Source organism: Coregonus clupeaformis, chromosome 12, assembly GCF_020615455.1.
Source record: "Coregonus clupeaformis isolate EN_2021a chromosome 12, ASM2061545v1, whole genome shotgun sequence".
Lineage (NCBI taxonomy): Eukaryota > Metazoa > Chordata > Actinopteri > Salmoniformes > Salmonidae > Coregonus > Coregonus clupeaformis.
Window position 1 is genome coordinate 43396398 of NC_059203.1, and position 18870 is coordinate 43415267.

General features: G+C 41.5%; 1 protein-coding gene across 1 annotated transcript in view; it reads left to right on the forward strand.

Moving 5' to 3' along the window:
* LOC121578676 (caM kinase-like vesicle-associated protein) overlaps nucleotides 1–17068 on the forward strand; it is a 73056-nt gene extending 55988 nt beyond the window's left edge. The window contains exons 2-11 of the mRNA XM_041893061.2: nucleotides 8222–8329; nucleotides 8631–8762; nucleotides 9835–9909; nucleotides 11621–11759; nucleotides 12185–12305; nucleotides 12504–12579; nucleotides 14484–14620; nucleotides 14808–14886; nucleotides 15480–15567; nucleotides 15802–17068. Coding sequence (XP_041748995.2) covers nucleotides 8235–8329; nucleotides 8631–8762; nucleotides 9835–9909; nucleotides 11621–11759; nucleotides 12185–12305; nucleotides 12504–12579; nucleotides 14484–14620; nucleotides 14808–14886; nucleotides 15480–15567; nucleotides 15802–16218 — 1359 coding nt within the window. The 5' untranslated portion in view covers nucleotides 8222–8234 and the 3' untranslated portion in view covers nucleotides 16219–17068. The remainder of the gene's footprint in view (nucleotides 1–8221; nucleotides 8330–8630; nucleotides 8763–9834; nucleotides 9910–11620; nucleotides 11760–12184; nucleotides 12306–12503; nucleotides 12580–14483; nucleotides 14621–14807; nucleotides 14887–15479; nucleotides 15568–15801) is intronic.
* Nucleotides 17069–18870: the final 1802 nt, after the last annotated feature.

Genomic DNA, 18870 nt, shown 5'->3' on the forward strand with positions numbered 1-18870 from the left:
TTCAGTCAAAAGAACAAATCTTTTGACTCATTTTGTATGTTTTGGTTCTACAAAGCTGTGTCCATCATCATATTCAATAATCACTTAATTGCATTCATTGTTGCACCATGCGATCAATTATCAGTTATAAACATGTATTTTTCTTCTCTATGCTGCCTGCAGCATGATCAATTTTTTCTGCGCTCATATATGACAGACAGCTGTTGGTCGGAGCACGTCTCCGGAGCCGCTGAGCTGGAGGAGCACATATTCATCCTGCTGTAGAATTATGGCAGCCAGCCAGCAGGTCAAACTAATGACTCAAATGAACGAGTCACTCAGAAAAACAAATCATGACTCTCAAGTCATTAAAAAGAGTTGTTCAAAAAGAACGAATCGTTCGCGAACTGCACATCACTAGTCAGCGAGCTGCCTCTGACAGACGGGAATAATTGATAGAGAAGCCCTCTTATTTTAGCCTCTCATTATATCTCTCCGTGCCTCTGTTTTCCCCCCGACATGCAAATGCACAGAGGAGCAGCAGCATCAGCAGCAGTGGCGGTCTCTCTGACCTGAGAAGGTTTGACGTGGTTTAGAATATATCTCATGATGGGGTTCAATGTCATTTAGGCACTTTAGCACTAGCAAAGTGGACGGAGCTATACTGTATTCCACACAACAACAAGAAGCCCTTGCATTGCTGTAGTAGTAGACAGAGCTATACTGTATTCCACACAACAACAAGAAGCCCTTGCATTGCTGTAGTAGTAGACAGAGCTATACTGTATTCCACACAACAACAAGAAGCCCTTGCATTGCTGTAGTAGTAGACAGAGCTATACTGTATTCCACACAACAACAAGAAGCCCTTGCATTGCTGTAGTAGTAGACAGAGCTATACTGTATTCCACACAACAACAAGAAGCCCTTGCATTGCTGTAGTAGTAGACAGAGCTATACTGTATTCCACACAACAAGAAGCCCTTGCATTGCTGTAGTAGCCTCTTCATGTGATCTATTGGTCAGGGGGCCGGAACATAATTACAAATAATTTGTAGACTGTAAATTGACTGCAAGATGCTCAAACAGATATAATATTTCACTAAAACATAATCATTTCAAACCTTGCTTACATTTGTATACGATCACATCACTCGATTATGCGTGGGAATACTTAAATTAAAATCACTTGGAGCTGATTGGCTGGTGTTTTTACAGTCTTGTATTTTTTGCTTAGAAATCTTGGAGGGGGCAAATAAAATCACCCGCAGGCCAAATTCGGCACGGAGGCCGCCAGTTGGGGAACCCTACTGTAGATGAAGTCTTCAGTTCAGTCACTGTAAATGATTAGTCATGGAGTCCTAGCAGGACTAAAGTTACAGTAATAGAGGTGACATGGGATGAGTGAAGTAAGTGAAGAGGGTGTGCATAGGAGGCACAGAAAGTGGTATATAGGAGGAATGGCTGCAGGAGAAGTCAACGCCAGGATATTCTATATACGAATGAAGACTCCAAGTGGAGTAACAACAATTGGAGATTCACAGAAAAGAAAAAGAGTCACACAGATATAGAACTCTATGAATTGGTGAGAGGAAGAATCTGTGAAAATGCATGACTACAGTGGAGTTGTGACATGTTTGTCTGACTGGATACAAAGCAGCTGTACAGGGAAAAGCTCTGAACATCGGGTCATGGATTTTGAATCAGCTCCAGGAAATAAAGTATGTTTGGCTGCTTTGCAAAACCGTCAGTCACCAGGCACTGTCAGGTGAGCAAATGAAGATGTAATGTATTCATCAGAGAGGCCACCTATGTGAGGTACAGACAGACACAGACGGGGCAGAAAGACACACAATCTGAGCTAGGAGTAGATAGAGAGAGAGAGGGGAGGATGGTAATTATGACACACAGAGAGAGAGAGAGAACTGCCTGCTTTCTTGTGCGCTGAGCCGACTGTTGAGCAAATGCCGCGGGACACACTGATTCTCAGATACAAGAGACATCAACCACTACAGGCCAAGGGAGATGAGGCCGCCAGGCGTCAATAATTCATCTGATTGTATCCCTCTCTCCTCTCTCTCCATTTCTCCCTCAGTCTTCATTCTAATCCTCCTTCCTTTAGACTGATGACTGATGACTGATGCCTATTCCCCTCACTCCGTTTATTCCCAATCCGGGGTTGTTATCCTGCTCCTTTTTCCTCGTTATACTCTTTATTCTCTCTCAGCTCAACATTCCTCCCTGGGATGCAATGGTTGAAACAGCAATTCTAATATGCTATGCTGCATTGCAACTTTCATTAGTAGGCTAACAGCCCGCGGGACTGTGCAGGGAAAAAATGATTTATTCAAAATATACTGAACAAAAATATAAACGCAACATGCAAGAATTTCAAAGATTTTACTGAGTTACAGTTCATTTGAGGAAATCAGTCAATTGAAATAAATAAATTAGGCCCTAATCTATGGACTTCACATGACTGGGATTACAGATATGCATCTGTTGGTCACATATACCTTAAAAGAAAAGGGCCTCAGGATCTCATCACGGTATTTCTGTGCATTCAAATTGCCATCGATAAAATGCAATTGTGTTCGTTGTCCGTAGCTAATGCCTGCCTGCCTGCCCATACCATAACCCCACCACCATGGGGCACTCTGTTCACAATGTTGACATCAGCAAACCTCTCACCCACTCGACGCCATACGGTTATGACGCCGATTGGACGTACTGCCAAATTCTCTAAAATGACGTTGGAGGTGGTTTATGATAGAGAAATGAACATTAAATTATCTGGCAACAGCTCTGGTGGGCATTCCTGCAGTCAGCATGCCAATTGCAAGCTCCCTCAACTTGAGACATCTGTGGCATTGTGTTGTGTCACAAAACACCACATTTTAGAGTGGCCTTTTATTGTCCCCAGCACAAGGTGCACCTGTGTAATGATAATGCTGTTTAATCAGCTTCTTGATATGCCACACTTGTCAGGTGGATGGATTATCTTGGCAAAGGAGAAATGCTCACTAACATGGAAGTAAACAAATTTGTGCACACAATTTTAGATAAATAAACTTGGAAAATTTGAAAATTTCTGGGATCTTTTATCTCAGCTGATGAAACATGGGACCAACGCTTTCGAAGAGGCCAAGTCAAGTTTAAGAAGGCATAATCCTTCGGAGGTGCAGTAATGAGGCAGTGTGATGATGCTGCAGAACGTTGTTCTTCCCCATCTAGCCTTTTCAAGGAAGCGCTGTCTTTGAACTCACTACTTGAGTAATGCAGTTTTGTACCTACTAGGAAATAACCCTTAAACTATGTATAAGGGCTTGTTTCCCCCCTAACCCATATAAAGGCTTCAATGTTTACTACTTTGCTTGCTTTGTTTCTAATTATGTTCAGGTCCATTTGTAAAAATCTCCCATGACTGTGCACGAAACGTTTTTTCTTGCACAAAACGTTTTTTCTTTCTCACACAGAACGGCAAGCTGACAAATAGAATAGGTAAACTTTTCTACTATGGTTAGTAATGGATAGTTATTCTAACATAGGTGGCGTGTGGGTTTCAAGTTTGGGGAACCTAATTTTCACCATAACAATGCACCTTTATAATAAAGCATTCCATGCATCCTCGCATTTGCAGACTTGTGTAAGATAGCCAACTATTCCTAATGTGATGATTAGATTGGATAGTCATAATTTAGGCTAATAATATAACTCAATCACTGTTCGCAAAAAAGACTGTTCAATGCAGCGTGTAGTTGCTTAGAGTAGGCCTAGACTATCAGATAGGCCTACTCTAAGGAAAATGATGGCCTTTTATAAACACATTTCATGCAATTCTACTACACTTTATATGACTGGAGACATTAGCAGAATATTTTTTAATAAGACAAAAATTACAGAGTAGGCTACTCTGCTGACACTGACAAACAGATCAATAAAAACGACTTTGTCTGATCCATATAATCGGCCTACGAAAAGGGGAGACACAAATACAATATGACGTCCATCTAACCTGGAGGAGGAAATTATTGTCCAAAAACAAACAAAAGTGGCACTGACCCAATGATAAAGAGAGTGAATATGCACACTCACTGGGGATATGACCAATGTTCTCCGCTGTTGAGCATTTTGATGACTAAAAGACAGATTGGAGTCTTTACAGCAATAGCCATTTGTTTTCAAAACTGTTTTTCCGCAATTGTATTTTTTTATATTGCGATATGCCTGACTGGGTCGCTCTGCCTTTCACTGACAGTCGCAACTCAACAATCATCTATTTGGTATTTGCGGCGCGCTCTGCCCAACCTGCGGGCCCTTCCGACTGTAGGTTATGCAATTTAAAACAATCCACAGCTTTTTTTTAAAGAAGCTAATGATCGATCCTCTGTGGCCAAATCATGCTTTCTGGTGTAGTAGCCTATTTTGAATTATTTCTTTCTTTCTGTATAGACAGGAGTAAGCTAATTAGTCTATATCATTTTGGAAATGTAATAAAATGTACTTTCGGGAAAGCTTCCCCTAGCCTTATGGATGCGCTGCCTATATATTCTAACATCTTCAAATTGCTCATCGCAATTCGGTAAGAATGATGCACACCGTTGAGTCCGAGTTGCATGTTCTCTTAAGATTAATTACCATAAACTAAATGTGATTTCTGTCATTCTGAGAACCGTGGTTGGATGCCCTAATCAGGTTATGTCATTTATTGTTTTGTTGCCATACTCTATTGCTAGCAGTGCACTTATTCAAGCCACAATGATTATGACTGAACACACAAAACATATCAGGGAGCATAAAGAGCCATCCGGAAGATGTCATAGATGTGAATCAGAAAATATGGTACCCTTTTTGTTTACTTCCTTATGGCTAGTTGCAGCATTTCATTTCAAAGTGTTTGCCAGGGGTGACCTTTGGCTGGGCCTGCTTTGCCTCTGACAGCACTGACATTCAGCCAACACTTAACCAGCCAGCCAGCCCCTAGCCTAGTCCCCTCCCCTCTCCTCTCCTCCACACTCTCAAGCCTCACAATAAGGAAACAACAGACCATTCTCTAGCCTGTCTCCACAGTGGCAATTTTCCTGAAATCATCACATGTTACTCGTTAATCCAAAAGGCCAATTCAAGAGAATATAGTAGCCTCTCTTCAATTTGCACTAGACTCCACTGCACTTAATGCTTGATCAGTTACTTCTTTGTATTTCAATTTGCTAACACTGGAACAAGCACATCAGTTTTGCTCGCTATAAGAATACTTTTCAAAGTCACTCACACCATCACAGCATTTATTTTAATGTCATGGTTAGGTTGAATGAAGTGGAGTAATAACATGTCAAGTCCTCATAGCCTTTATTTTCGGTGACCCTCTCTCTCATCGGAGTGCGAGACAGTAAATGGCAAACATTAGAACATCAGCGACCTTGTGACACCAGTCTTTCCTCAGCCCATACGGTTGTTGTCCTGCCCCTCCATATTGACCGTATCATAGCCACTCAATTCCAGGGAGGGAAAGCCATATCAGAGTCATCCTGACCCTACAGCAATCCCCAGGGTTCAGGACGGATGAAAGAAATGAATGTCAGGGATGTTCATCTCAGAATTGTAGGAATGTTTGCAAGAAAGAGGGAGGAAAGAGAGAGGGAGAGAGTACAGACAGCACTGCACCAATTGCACACACTTCGTCCATTGCATGAGAGAGAGACATAGAGACAGAGAGAAAAAGTGAGAGAAAGAAGGAAAAGTAGACAACAATATATTTCATGGTGGGATTAGGCAGGAAGGCTGTTCTCTTCAGATACCATTTGTCTGGGTTGTAAAACAATTTATCCCGACACATGAAGTAAGAGAGTTTCACGTCGATTTCAATGGGCAGGAGAACAATTCTAATTTGCTGATCACCTTGCCTCATTGGAAAAAGCATGCTGCTTCTAACAACCCTCGCTCTTTATCGTTCTCAATTATCCTTCCCATAATTCTTCGCTGTGTCTGCAGAAACCATCAGGCATATAGAAAGCCGCCCCTTGCAGGGCTGCTGGCTGGGTGAGGGTCACACTTCCGAGTGCTGTAAAGTGTCTCACACAATCGATCTCTTCTCCCCATTGGAAGATTACAGTAGGAGCACAGGAAGATAATGCTGGATAATGCTGACGGTGGTCAATCCAAATGTGCTATTACATTGTCTCATTGCATATTTCATACCTCTGCCTTGTGCCTCTGTCTCCTACGTGAATTAATCAATATGAAAAGGAAGCAGTTTTGGGTGCTTTAGGTTCATTCTCAGCCTTTTCTTTCAGAGATTCTAAGAATAAGTACAATGTATTCTTTCCTCGAATTGACCTCTATTCCAAGCAACCCAGCCTCTGCAGTTAGATATCAAAGAAAGAACACTCTCTGTGAACCTGTGTGTTGAGTGACTTCAGAGTGACAGAGTAGAAAGCTTATCTGAAATCACTTCAATTTTTATGATTCATGTTTGCTTAGATATGTTACTTTAATGGATCTGAGTTTTACCTTGGCAGCATCCGATAGAACTATAAAAAAGAGAACCGTAACAGACAGGCTTTTATTTAATCTCTCTCTCTCTCGCTCTCTCTCTCTCTCTCTCTCTCTCTCTCTCTCTCTCGCTACAATTTTCTCTCTCTCTTTGGCTGTTATTGCCACTTGGGGAATGAAAATGTTCATGTTATTGTCTTGTATGTGCATTAGTAGAATATATTTTTTCCTGATGTGTTTGTTAATGGCGTGGCCTGCCAGACCAGCTCTGCTCTCATTTAAATGATGCTCCTGCAGGAGTCTCTTTCTCTAACGGAGGGAGAGATTGTGCAGAGAAAGGTAAACGCTTTGCCTCGCCTGCGCTACACAACACAGGCTCTCTCCTCAAATGAAAAACGTATCTCAGAGAGAGCACCGTTTCCTCTCCTTATTTCAGATGTCTCTGATTGACTTTCCAGTCAGTTCACAGGGTTCTTATGAACAGATTGCCCTCACTTGGCTGCTCTCTCTCTCTCGCTCTCTCTGGTTTCCTCCATCCAAGTTATTCTCACAGACAATAATTGTGTGCATAGAGACATTCACTCTTGGTGTGCCACATAACCATGTCAGACAGATCAGGGAAATATTGGGATAGATGAGCCAAGGTAATTGTATTCAAATTGTCCCTATTCAAAGGTATACAGTAGATAAGATGATATATATTGGGCTTTCTAACATCGAACACAATGTAATGTATTTCAGACAATGGGAAATACTATAACTAGAGCTATTAAGTCATTCACTTATCCAGATTCTCTCCAAACTGACCACTTCACAGCTGCATACTGCAGAGGCTGCAGTGAAGAGTCACAGTATGTCGAAATGTTGCTGCATTGAAACTCTGGCTAAATGTGTCCATACACTCCTTTCTTATCATGACTGCATACTGTAGCATCACTATTCGAGGAAATAATGAACGTCCCATCATTGCAGACTATTAAAACAACTATGTTACCATCTGGTCTTTAGACTCTATGATCCTGTCTTTAAGAGGGGATACAAACTACCCAACAAACAAAACAACAACATGCCAATTAAGCTGACCATAAAATCCTGATCCTCAGCAGTAAACTTAGATAGGTTGTTCTTCAGTTTCACTCAGAGCTCTTAGAGAGAGAGAGAGTGAAGCAGCACTGCAATTAGGTCCATAAGTGTGATGCGGAGCTCATAAAGTGCTTTAATTTGTCTCTGTGTTTTCGGGTGCTCTGCCCATAAACGCGCGCTCCTCTTCCCTAATTGGAAATGCTTCACTTGTTGATGTGGCAGGCTAGCAGCCTCGCTGAGGGAGCACAACTGCATTAGTGTTTATCTTCTCCTGCTCTGCCTTCATTAGCACCCGGCTCCCCAGTTCAGACTCCTCAAAGGAACCCTGGTGCTGACCGACACCCCTCCCCCTGTCAGTCAGTTGCCTGCTGTAAATTAGATCTGCTTTTAAAGTTAAGTCCCCTAGCAGCTCCTCACATCACGCTCTGCAGCTCATCAAGGTGGTGTTTGTTAATACAGGATTATCAAAGGCTTGTTACAGTATTCAAGTGAAACAATCGGCTCAACAGTGATAGCATCAGCTGGCGTTGGCTGATTATCAGTCCCTCTACGGTGCAATGTTTCATGATTGAGGGATTCTGTTTGATGTGGTGTGTAATAATGTACTGTCATGGCTAATAGTGTGTGACATTACATGATGCCAGGTCTTTCTCTCACTCTCCCTCAGGGCAGGAGTTGCCATGCCATTTGGCTGTTTGACGCTCGGGGAAAAGAAGGATTACAACAATCCCTCAGAGGTGACCGATAAATATGACCTGGGACAGATTGTTAAATCGTAAGTATTCTGTTAGTAGTCCACCTGACTGAACAACAGGAAATACAGGAAACCCAATATCAGCCCTCTAGTCTTGGTTTTTTCTTTGTCCGATATGGTACCAGATAATTAGAAAATTAATTAACTTTAAAGAAAATACTTAAATAAGGACAAATGCTTTATTCAAGTCCACCTAGGGATGCTCTTACCATGGCCATCATTATGAAATTGTAATCAAGGGCTTTACTAAATTAATTTAGAAATCCATTTAAGTTTACCTTTAATCTTTATAAATGTTTGGTTTTGTGCATTTCCTTTTCAGAGTGGAGTTCTGTGAGATCTTCAGGGCTAAGGACAAAAATACACTGAAAATGTTTACTTGTAAAAAGTTCCTGAAAAAGGATGGAAAGAAAGTTCGGAAGGCTGCAAAAAACGAGATCCTCATTTTAAAGATGTGAGTTTTTGTTATCAACTTTAAACTCAGCTTTCTGTCATTTTACATCTGCGTTCACAAAACTATTCTCTGTAAATACTTTTTGTTTTATAAGAGATGGTGTATTGTTCTAGTAGGCTATGTGCATCTGTGGACATCCATTAGAGCTAGTATCATTTACTCCAACTTTGTTTATCTCCAAATATTTTTCTCACATTAGGCTTCTTATTCATCATCAGTGTGTGGCAGGCTCCCTTTCATTACCTCCCTCTCCAGTAAACATTAGCATAACCTGAGCATTATCAAACAATTTGTTACAGGCAGAAGGGAACTCAAAGAATACAGATGAAAAAGCCAATGCACAAAATGGAAGATGAAAGTGTCATTTCTTGAAGGGTTATCTAATACGTGGAGTCTTTTCTCCCGATACACAAAAGCATGACCTTCATAGGGCTTGCTATTTCAATTGGTTTCTTTGAGCTCTGGAACTGGAGGATTTGATAAATATTCAGTGAATGGAAAAGATACCATTCCATCAGTCCAATCCCCTGAAGCACCATTGAAAGCCAGCAGCACACATACCACATACGGCCAATGGTTTCCATGTTGTCTAACACCTTATGTGTAGCGTTAAAGTCTTCATTACTCATTGCCTCGCTGACAAAAAAACTCACCATGAAGTTTCTTAGCTGGTGTGAACGTTACCATGGTCACGATCAAACACACCATACTGTTCTGCCACGTGGTCGTCCTTGCACATAAATGCCCTCATCAATTCAACTCATGCATAAAGTACAGTACATTATTTATGGATAGACATTTTTCCTTTATTAACCCAGGTTGTCGCAACATATGTTTAAGCATGCAGATCTCACAGTTCTTTTTGAATTAAATTGATTATATTTATTGCTGCATTTGTTCCTGCACATGGTTGCTGTTCCTCTCGGCATGGCTGACTGTTGTTGTGTTTTATTCATGAGCATTAATGTACCGTTATACCGTACTGTGTGTCTCAATGAAGGCATTCCCATCTCTCTCCACCTCTACACTCCTTCTAATGCTCCTCTCTCCCCCTGTGGCCTGCTCTCTCCAGGGTGAAGCACCCCAATATTCTTCAGCTGGTGGATTTCTATGAGACCAGAAAAGAGTACTTCCTCTTCCTTGAACTGTGAGTTGAGTAATCTGATTGTTTGAGATTGCATTCCTGTCATTGTGGCAGCAGGGGTCTATGTGTTGATTATGCACTCATAGGGAATGAGCTGTAGTAGCCTAAGGCCCTGTAAATATGAGCACTGCTCTGAACTACCCTTCTGCAGCCTTCATTTGGTATTCAGATATGATTCATTTCTGCGTGCTCCAGTTTTTCATCAGTCTGTGTTCTTGGGGATTTGATGCATTACCATAGATACATTAAATGTGACGTGCTCTATCATAATCAGTTGTAAGTCGTGCTAGCTCATTAGCATAAAACATGCATATTTCGTAAAAAATATTGGCATGGCCTGTTGTTGGATTAAAACAGAATTCACTAGAACAACATGTTTTCTAGCCAACTCAATTCATTTGAATGTCGAAATCATAGTTTCAGTACACTTTTAAAGCCTCAGATGATAAGAAAATCCACCATTCAAAACGAGTCATTGGCTAGCTAACAGTCAACTGACAAGCTAGCTATCTAGCTGTTTAGCTGGCTAATACAACCACAAACTAATGTTTTAACATATTAACTAGCTAGTAGCACATTATCTTGTCAAACTGTTAAATGAGTAGCAAGCCAGCTACAAGGGATGCCAAATAATATGTTTTGTACAGTGGGACTTGCGTTGCAAAGTGCAGATTGCAATCGGCACTGTGATGAAAACCAACAACAAACTTTGGGGGTGATTTTCTCTAAACAGCTGATCAGGGAGACCTCTGTTGTAACTAGCTATGCTGCGCTCAATTTGAACAGTTAATACACAAATTCTAAATAGTTTTGAAGCTAAGAATCTCCTCTTTCCAGCAGTGTATAAAACTATAAATGTGTTTTGGGGTCAATATGACTGGTTCACAAATTCACCAAATATATAATACTCATCTCCTCCAGGATTGCATTGATTTACATTTACATTTACATTTTAGTCATTTAGCAGACGCTCTTATCCAGAGCGACTTACAGTTAGTGAGTGCATATATATATATATTTTTTCACACTGGCCCCCCGTGGGAATTGAACCCACAACCCTGCCGTTGCAAACGCCATGCTCTACCAACTGAGCTACATCCCTGCCGGCCATTCCCTCCCCATACCCTGGACGACACTGGGCCAATTGTGCGCCGCCCCATGGGTCTTTTTGTGGGTCTTTTATTCTGATCATGAGGTAAACCATCAGAGATCATCAGAGATCAGAGGAGAAACCAATGTTGAAATTATTGAAATCATCACATTTTTTTTTTCATTTTTTTTTCTCACCTTTATTTAACCAGGTAAGCCAGTTGAGAACAGGTTCTCATTTACAACTGCGACCTGGCCAAGACAAAGCAAAGTAGTGCAACAAAAACAACACAGAGTTACATATGGGGTAAAAAAAAAACATAAAGTCAGAAATACAACAGAAAATATATATACAGTGTGTGCAAATGTAGCAGGTTTGGTGGATTCTGTGATTTTGTCACGTTTTAATGTCTTCGCTCTTGGCAAGGGTGTCATTTTATGGTAATTGCATAGTAATGCAAACAGTTTTTTTTTCAAACATTCAAAGTGTCTGTGTCAGAGACTTCAAATAAAGTTGTATTATTGAAAAGGATCTGTGGATTCTTTGAACCAGAGACATTGTCAGGCTCAAAGCACCTACTGTACGTCAGCACCATGCTTCATGCCACTCACGTTCTCCCCACAGTGCTACAGGCAGAGAGGTATTTGATTGGATCCTGGACCAGGGCTACTATTCAGAGCGTGACACAAGTAATGTGGTCCGTCAGGTGTTGGAGGCTGTGGCCTATCTTCACTCCCTGCACATTGTCCACAGGAACCTCAAGGTACTTAGCCCTAGGCCCTTTGATGGTCAAGAGGAGGACTACAATACACTGTAAATGCCTGAATGTTGAGCACCACTGCTTATTTTAAACGCCACTGGGTCTTTTAAAGTAATTTTTGACTTGTTTAATTGGGTTGAAGTATATATATATATTTTTAGGCAAACATTTCTGAAAAGGCACATGTTATTATACAAATGTTTTATGCAAATGTGGTTGATCAGATTGACACCACACTGATCTTGCTTTGTTTGAACTAAAACAATTGGACTGTCATTTTTAGACACTTGTGTGACGCTAAAGTAAGAGTTTGACTGCTTCAATATTTACCAATGATGAAGTCTGTTCTAAGTCTGTGTAAGTTTTGAATGAGATTACTTTAGCAAAACTTTAGCAAACTTGGACTGTCGTCCTGTTCCTTTTCTCAGCTGGAGAACTTGGTATACTTTAACCGCCTGAAGCACTCCAAAATAGTGATCAGTGACTTCCACCTGGCAAAGCTGGAGACCGGGCTCATCAAAGACCCCTGTGGAACCCCAGAGTACCTTGGTAAGGACTGGGGAAGGAGTGGGGGAGGGATTAGTACCTGATTAAGGGGGAGTACAGACTGCCTGGGAGAGGGAGCACAACACAGGATGCTCACTTGGACTTGTAGGTATCTTCGAGAGTAGGTTTTGGGGAGCAGTTTATGGGAGTGCAGGAAAGCATATGTGAGAAGAATCTTTAACTGTGTTTGTGTCCCTGCAGCACCAGAGGTGGTTGGGAGACAGAGATACGGCAGGCCAGTGGACTGCTGGGCCCTGGGTGTCATCATGTACATACTGTGAGTGGTTTGATTATCAGCATAGGGAGCCCATTATATACAGTTGAAGTCGGAAGTTTACATACACTTAGGTTGGAGTCATTAAAACTAGTTTTTCAACCACTCCACAAATTTCTTGTTAACAAACTATAGTTTTGGTAGGTTGGTTAGGACATCTACTTTTTCCAACAATTGTTTACAGACAGATTATTTCACTGTATCACAATTAAAGTGGGTCAAACGTTTACATACACTAAGTTGACTGTGCCTTTAAACAGCTTGGAAAATTCCAGAAAATGATGTCATGACTTTAGAAGCTTCTGATAGGCTAATTGACATCATTTGAGTCAATTGGAGGTGTACCTGTGGATGTATTTCAAGGCCTACCTTCAAACTCAGTGCCTATTTGCTTGACATCATGGGAAAATCTAAATAAATCAGCCAAGACCTCAGAAAAATAATTGTAGACCTCCACAAGTCTGGTTCATCCTTGGGAGCAATTTCCAAACGCCTGAAGGTACCACGTTCATCTGTACAAACAATAGTACGCGAGTATAAACACCATGGGACCACGCAGCCATCATACCGCTAAGGAAGGAGACGCGTTCTGTCTCCTAGAAATTAACGTACTTTGGTGCGAAAAGTGCAAATCAATCCCAGAACAACAGCAAAGGACCTTGTGAAGATGCTGGAGGAAACAGGTACAAAAGTATCTATATCCACAGTAAAATGAGTGCTATATCGACATAACCTGAAAGGCCGCTCAGCAAGGAAGAAGCCACTGCTCCAAAACCGCCATAAAAAAGCCAGACTACGGTTTGCAACTGCACATGGGGACAAAGATCGTACTTTTTGGAGAAATGTCCTCTGTTCTGATGAAACAAAAATATAACTGTTTGGCCATAATGACCATCGTTATGTTTGGAGGAAAAAGGGGGAATTGCAAGCCGAAGAACACCATCCCAACCGTGAAGCACGGGGGTGGCAGCATCATGCTGTGGGGGTGGTTTGCTGCAGGAGGGACTGGTGCACTTCACAAAATAGATGGCATCATCAGGAAGGAAAAGTATGTGGATATATTGAAGCAACATCGCAAGACATCAGTGAGGAAGTTAAAGCTTGGTCGCAAATGGGTCTTCCAAATGGACAATGACCCCAAGCCTACTTCCAAAGTTGTGGCAAAATGGTTTAAGGACAACAAAGTCAAGGTATTGGAGTGGCTATTACAAAGCCCTGACCTCAATCCTGTAGAAAATGTGTGGGCAGAACTGAAAAAGCGTGTGCGAGCAAGGAGGCCTACAAACCTGACTCAGTTACACCAGCTTTGTCAGGAGGAATGGGCCAAAAGTCACCCAACTTATTGTGGAAAGCTTGTGGAATGCTACCCGAAACGTTTGACCCAAGTTAAACAATTTAAAGGCAATGCTACCAAATACTAATTGAGTGTATGTAAACCTCTGACCCACAGGGAATGTGATGAAAGAAATAAAAGCTGAAATAAATCATTCTCTCTACTATTATTCTGACATTTCACATTCTTAAAATAAAGTGGTGATCCTAACTGACCTAAGACAGGGAATTTTTATTAGGATTAAATGTCAGTAATTGTGAAAAACTGAGTTTAAATGTATTTGGCTAAGGTGTATGTAAACTTCCGACTTCAACTGTACTACTACAAGAGGGGTGGGTTGTGAGTCTGCTCAGAGGATGGGGGATTTGAAATTATACAGACGGGCAACAAGAATATTGACTGTACTTTACTGAAAGAGACCATCTTCACTCTACTCCACATGGTATGCTCAAAAGCAGTACGGGTATCTTATTTATAGGGTATTGCCTGCTGCAATACATCAAATCTTTACATCACATTTGTGCACATGACAATGCAAGCTGATAAAGAGCTCCTTTTGTCTTGTGGTCCTCAGGCTTTCAGGCAACCCTCCTTTCTATGAGGAAACTGATGATGATGATTATGAAAACCACGACAAGAACCTGTTCAGGAAGATTTTGGCAGGGGACTATGAGTTTGACTCTCCATACTGGGACGACATCTCAGAGTCAGGTACTTTTAAGATGAAGTAGATACACAGTAGACTGTATAAACAACAGCTTACTGGATAAACAGAAATTCAAAAGGGAGGATTTTATCTGTTCACTTTTCACGTTCAAAACCATATCCTGTTTGTTTTCTGATTCCATCAGGAGTATTAACTGCTGTTTCTTGAGATATTGCTTTTATTGTGTTGAAGCAAAAGGCCTGGTAGCCCGTTTGATGGAGGTAGACCAGGATCAGAGGCTGACTGCTCAGGAGGCCATCAACCATGAGTGGTATGGAAATACACATTAACACAGTAGCCTACTATAGGGATATACCACAAGGCCACAGTACTATAGGGATATACCACAAGGCCACAGTACTATAGGGATATACCACAAGGCCACAGTACTATAGGGATATACCACAAGGCCACAGTACTATAGGGATATACCACAAGGCCACAGTACTATAGGGATATACCACAAGGCCACAGTACTATAGGAATATACCACAAGGCCACAGTACTATAGGGATATACCACAAGGCCACAGTACTATGGAGATATACCACAAGGCCACAGTACTATAGGGATATACCATAAGGCCACAGTACTATAGGGATATACCACAAGGCCACAGTACTATGGAGATATACCAGATGTCCACAGTGAAGTGAAAATAAACCAGATTAATCTAGATTATTGATGTGTAAGTATGATGTGTCCGTGTGTTCTTAAAAATAAATACATTAAAAAAGGTTGTTAGTGATGCTGTTTTATTAGTATTACTCACCCCCATCTACTGAGCTGTCACTTGTAAATGTCAAGAGAAGATTACAAAGCCCCATTATAGTGAAGTTCCCTTTTCCCCGTTTATCTCTTCAGGATTTCTGGAAATGCAGCCTCAAATAAGAATATTAAGGATAATGTCTGTGCACAGATAGAGAAGAACTTTGCCAAAGCTAAGTGGAAGGTAAGCCTCTATTTTTATCTGTTCCATTTCTTCATCACTGAAGGAGAGATTGGCGGAAACTATCACACATTTTTTATATACGTTTTATGGGCCTTGAGAATTTGAAATGGGATAAATTATTTGTAACAGTGCAAGTATAAGGCTTTAGAATTGGCTACATATTCTGTAAAAGTGTTAAAATATATAGTAACTAGGTGCCTTGGGTTGAGTGTGTTCTGCGACTGCCTCCCACAGAAAGCGGTGCGGGTCACTACCATCATGAAGCGACTGAGAGCTCCAGAGCAGAGTGCTGACTCGGGGGCAACCATCCCAGCAGTAGCAACCAGCCCTGCAGCAGGAGAACCAGCCCCAGCTCCAGCAGACCCCCAGGCTCCCAGTGACCCCTCAGCAGCCACCGCTGCTGCAGCCCCAGAGGGGGAGCCTGCTGCCGTCACAGAGCCCCCTGCTGGCATGGAGGCCGTGACATGTGATGCCACTCCCCAGGCTGCAGCAGAGGTTACAGCTCTACCCCCGCCCCCTGAGGAGGCCAGCCCAGTGGAGGCCCCAGTGGAAGCCCCGGCCCCGGAGCAGGTTGATCTGTTGTCACGGTGTAACGGAGAGGCCCCGACTCCCCTCCAACCAGCAGCTGAAGCTGGGGATGAGCAGGGTTAGCCAGCTCCCTTCTATGACCTCCTTCACTCCCAGCAATCGTCTTTCCTGCACACTGTACATTAGCTACTAGCATGGTGACACTGACTTATCTCTCTCACTTGCAGTATGAGTAACATCTCACAGAGCCTTTGTGCTGTCTTTCCTGAGTGTTGAATTGATCTGGCGACATGTGTTCTGTATTTTTGAAACAGCCCTCTGGCCTTACAGGGGCTTTTTGTGTCTAATGCAGCCCAGCTTTTGCCATATTATGTTAGGTAATAAGGTCATGAACAGCTTGGCTTTGCTCTTGTAGTGTTGATTTTACATAATGATCTGTAGCATTCCCCCTTTACATCCCTCTCTACACATGGAAAATATCCTGTTTGATCTCTTTTTGGGGGGTGAACATTGCTCTCTTTCTTGTTTGTTGTATACACTCATCAGTCGTTTTGTCTGTGCTGCAGCAAGTATGCTTACTGGGGGATGCAGCAGGCCCAGTGTTAGTGAAAGGCAGCATCCACAACATGCTCCCTCCCTCGCCAGCTTTCTGCTTAGGAAAGCACCACATGGCTGTCAGTGTAAAGATTCTGTATATAGAGACCTTTTGTAGAAGTAGTCAAAACGGCATGCATTCTTAACTTTTTCTGTTAATTTCACATTTGTAAGCAGTTGGTGGAAAGAACGTGCTAATCCTGCTACTGGCCTTTAAACTGGAAACATTAAGGTATTTCTGTTCATTAGGCTCCAAGTAGAGGGCACTGTTGATGCTCATGTTTTGTTCAAATGGACTACATCATTTCATAAATTCATATATTGTACAGGACCAGTCAAAAGTTAGGACACTGATTCATTCTAGGGATTTTCTACATTGTAGAATAATAGTGAAGACATCAAAACTATGAAATAACACATATGGAATCATCTAGTAACCAAAAAAGTGTTAAACAAATCAAAATATATTTTATATTTTAGATTCTTCAAAGTAGCCACCCTTTGCCTTGATGACAGCTGTGCACACTTTTGGCATTCTCTCAACCAGTTTCACCTGCGGTCCAACTCATCCCAAACCATCTCAGTTGGGTTGAGGTCGGGTGATTGTGGAGGCCAGGTCATCTGATGCAGCACTCCATCACTCTCCTTCTTGGTCAAATAGCCCTTACACAGCCTGGAGGGGTGTTGGGTCATTGTCCTGTTGAAAAACAAATTATAGTCCCACTAAGCCCAAACCAGATGGGATGGCGTATCGCTGCAGAATGCTGTGGTAGACATGCTGGTTAAATGTGCCTTGAATTCTAAATAAATCACAGACAGTGTCACCAGCAAAGTACCCCGACACCATCACACCTCCTCCTCCATGCTTCATGGTGGGAGCCACACATTCGGAGATAATCTGTTCACCTACTGTGCATCTCACAAAAACACGGCGGTTGGAACCAGAAATCTCACATTTGGACTCATCAGACCAAAGGACAGATTTCCACCAGTCTAATGTCCATTGCTCTTGTTTCTTGGCCCAAGCTAGTCTCTTCTTATTATTTGTGTCCTTTAGTAGTGGTTTCTTTGCATCAATTTGACCATGAAGGCCTGATTCACGCAGTCTCCTCTGAACAGTTGATGTTGAGATGGGTCTGTTCCTTGAACTTAGGCAGCAATTTCTGAGGCTGGTAACTCTAATGAACTTATCCTCTGCAGCAGAGGTAACTCTGGGTCTTCCTTTCCTGTGGCGGTCCTCATGAGAGCCAGTTTCATCATAGCGTTTGATGGTTTTTGCGACTGCACTTGAAGAAACGTTCAAAGTTCTTGAAATTTTCCGATTGACTGACCTTCATGTCTTAAAATAATGATGGACTGTCCTTTCTATTTGCTTATTTGAGCTGTTCTTGCCGTAATACGGACTTGGTCTTTTACCAAATAGGACTATCTTCTGTATACCATCCCTACCTTGTCACAACACAACTGATTGGCTCAAACGCATTAAGAAGGAAATAAATTCCACAAATTAACTTTGAACAAGGCACACCTGTTAATTGAAATGCATTCCAGGTCACTACCTCATGAAGCTGGTTGAGAGAATGCCAAGAGTGTGCAAAGCTGTCATCAAGGCAAAGAGTGGCTACTTTGAAGAATCTCAAATATAAAATATATTTTGATTTGTTTAACACGTTTTTGGTTACTACATGATTCCATATGTGTTATTTCATAGTTTTGATGTCTTCACTATTATTCTACAATGTAGAAAATAGTAAAAATAAAGAAAAACCCTTGAATGAGTAGGTGTGTCCAAACTTTTGACTGGTACTGTACATCAAGTGCCACTACTGTAAATGTACATTATATTTAATGAGTTATGTGTTTGTTACACAGTAGTTTCTATGCAGCTATAATTAATTTTGTAGCTCATCTTTATGAATTTCACAACAGGCCTCAGTCATAACATATCTTCATCCATCCTATGTGATTAGATGAACTTTTTCTATTTCTATAAAATTAGTTTTTCATTCTGCTTCTGATTTAACACTTCATATTGCTTATTCATTCTTATGCATCCTAAAGTACATGGATCCGTTTGTAAATAAAAACAATTTAGCCTACAAGGAAAACCATTACATTATTTTCTCAGTGGTATTACATTAGATTGTGACTGTGTAAAAGCACCACTGTAAAAGCCATCCC